Source organism: Tinamus guttatus, unplaced genomic scaffold (assembly GCF_059628265.1).
Source record: "Tinamus guttatus ecotype Peru unplaced genomic scaffold, ASM5962826v1 Tinamus_guttatus_pri_ptg000106l, whole genome shotgun sequence".
NCBI classification, from domain to species: Eukaryota; Metazoa; Chordata; class Aves; order Tinamiformes; family Tinamidae; genus Tinamus; species Tinamus guttatus.
The window spans coordinates 830697-832984 of NW_028288640.1; the positions used below are offsets into that span (position 1 = coordinate 830697).

General features: G+C 53.1%; 1 protein-coding gene across 1 annotated transcript; it reads left to right on the forward strand.

The window, feature by feature from the left end:
- Window positions 1–1044: 1044 nt before the first annotated feature.
- On the forward strand, window positions 1045–1977 carry LOC148595394 (olfactory receptor 14A16-like). The gene has a single exon (XM_088520924.1). The coding sequence runs from the start codon at window positions 1045–1047 to the stop codon at window positions 1975–1977; it is 933 nt and encodes a 310-aa protein (XP_088377050.1).
- The last annotated feature ends 311 nt before the right edge of the window (window positions 1978–2288 follow it).

Consider the following 2288-nt stretch of genomic DNA (forward strand, 5'->3'; position numbering starts at 1 on the left):
ATGGGGTCTGTGAACATGGACAGGGCAGAGATGTGGGGACAGAGAAGCAGCTCCTGCAGGGACGGCTCCAGGCTATGGAATCATGGTGAGAGGAAAGTGCCTCCTGCAGCGCCCCTTCCCACCAGCACAGCCCTCTGCACTCCAGGCCATGGGGGCCAGGGCAGGAGTTGTCCCAGAGCAGCCAGATGTCCAGGAGAGGAGACACATCTGAGTGCCCCTCTGTCCCTGCCAGGCCCTGCCTCCCTCGGCACAGCTATCATGGTGTTACTCCACGATCCCACCTGCCCACGCTGCCCTTCTCCTTCCCTTGGACTCTGTGGACAGGGGGTTTCTGATGCAGGTCAGACACTGGCCCTGTGGGTCCTGCCATGCAGATGGGTCCTGGACTGTGAGGTGCCCAAGTGCCCTCTAAGCTGTGGGGCTCAGGGCAGTGCGGTTGGAGGAGCTTGGAATCAGCCACCTCTCTCATCAGGACACCCCATCCTTAGGACGTCCTGCCATCTCCCTGGGTGCCTGTCTGGCCTGCAAGCTGCCCTCCGGAAGAGCTCAGCTCCCCCGTTACAGCAGGTGCTGTCTGGGTGCCCCAGGGAGAAGCCTCCTGGAATCTGAGGTCACAGAATCGCTGCAGGGAGGTGGATGTGGGCAGCTGGCAGGAGCCCAAGGTGTTGCTGGCTCCAAGGGGAGGGCGGAAACCTGCCTGACACCCCCTCCAAAAGAGTGCTGGTGGACATGATGTAAAGGAATCCTCTGCTCCCCATGGTGTCATTTAATTGAGGGGTAACATGAGTGCAAGTGTCCTACACCTCCAAGGTGAGAGCACAGGGCAATTGGGACCAAGGCAGATGGAGAGGCTAGCTCTGCTCCCCCAGCATCAAGACCAAAAACTGAAGCCATAGAGCTCAAGGATGGTCCTGCTAAAATTGGGGGGGAGGCCATGAGCGTGTGTTTGGGCAAGGATATGAGAAAGTTTTGCTCAGAGAAGTTTTCTCTAACTTGTCCATGTCTTTTCTTCCTCAGATATTGGCCCATGCTGCAAAGGAACAAATGTCCAACAGCAGCTCCCTCAACGAGTTCCTCCTCCTGCCATTTGCAGACAGGCGGGAGCTGCAGCTCTTGCACTTCTCACTCTTCCTGGCCATCTACCTAGCTGCCCTCCTTGGCAATGGCCTCATCATCACAGCCGTAGCCTGCGACCACCGCCTCCACACCCCCATGTACTTCTTCCTCCTCAACCTCTCCCTCCTCGATGTTGGCTGCATCTCCACCACTGTCCCCAAATCCATGGCCAATTCCTTCTGGGACATCAGGGCCATTTCCTACTGGGGATGTGCTGAACAGGTCTTAACTTTTACCTTTTTCATATCAGCAGAGTATTCTCTCCTCACAGTCATGGCCTATGACCGCTACGTTGCCATCTGCAGACCCCTGCACTACGGGAACCTCATGGACAGCAGAGCTTGTGTAAAAATGGCCACAGCTGCCTGGGCATCTAATTTTCTCTATGCTTTCCTGCACACTGGGAACACATTTTCCCTACCCCTCTGCCAAGGCAACGTGGTGGAGCAGTTCTTCTGTGAGATCCCCCAGATCCTCAAGCTCTCCTGCTCACACTCCTACCTCAGGGAAATTGGGCTCGTTGGGGTTAGTGCCTGTTTATTCTTTGGGTGTTTCATTTTCATTGTGGTGTCCTACGTGCAGATCTTCAGAGCTGTGCTGAGGATCCCATCAGAGCAGGGCCGGCACAAAGCCTTTTCCATGTGCCTCCCGCACCTGACCGTAGTCTGTATGGTTGTCAGCACTGCAATGTTTGCATACCTGAAGCCCACCTCAATTTCCACCCCATTTCTGAATCTGGTTGTAGCTGTTCTGTACTCAGTTCTGCCTCCAGCACTGAACCCTCTCATATATAGCATGAGGAACAAGGAACTCAGGGATGCACTGAAAAAAATGATTCAATTGGTAATATTTCAGCAGTAGTAAGCTGCCCAACCTCCTATTCAAGTGTTATCTAATTTCTCTCAGACAACTCCTGTGATTTCGGCATTCTTTCTTTAATAATGAGGTTTGTGCACAAGTTTCTGAATTCATCCCACTTCTCCAGAGGTGTTAACAATGTCTTTCTGACACAGAGGTCTTCTTTCAATGTGTCTATCATTGTGTCAGAGCTGTCGTTCCCCTAATTAAAGGTATGTTCTCAGTGCATCTTGTGGAATGGGCTCTTCTTCCAAAGCTGGTGCCAAGAATTGCTCCATGATGTTCAGCCTGAGAGATGCTTGTTGCTTTTCTGT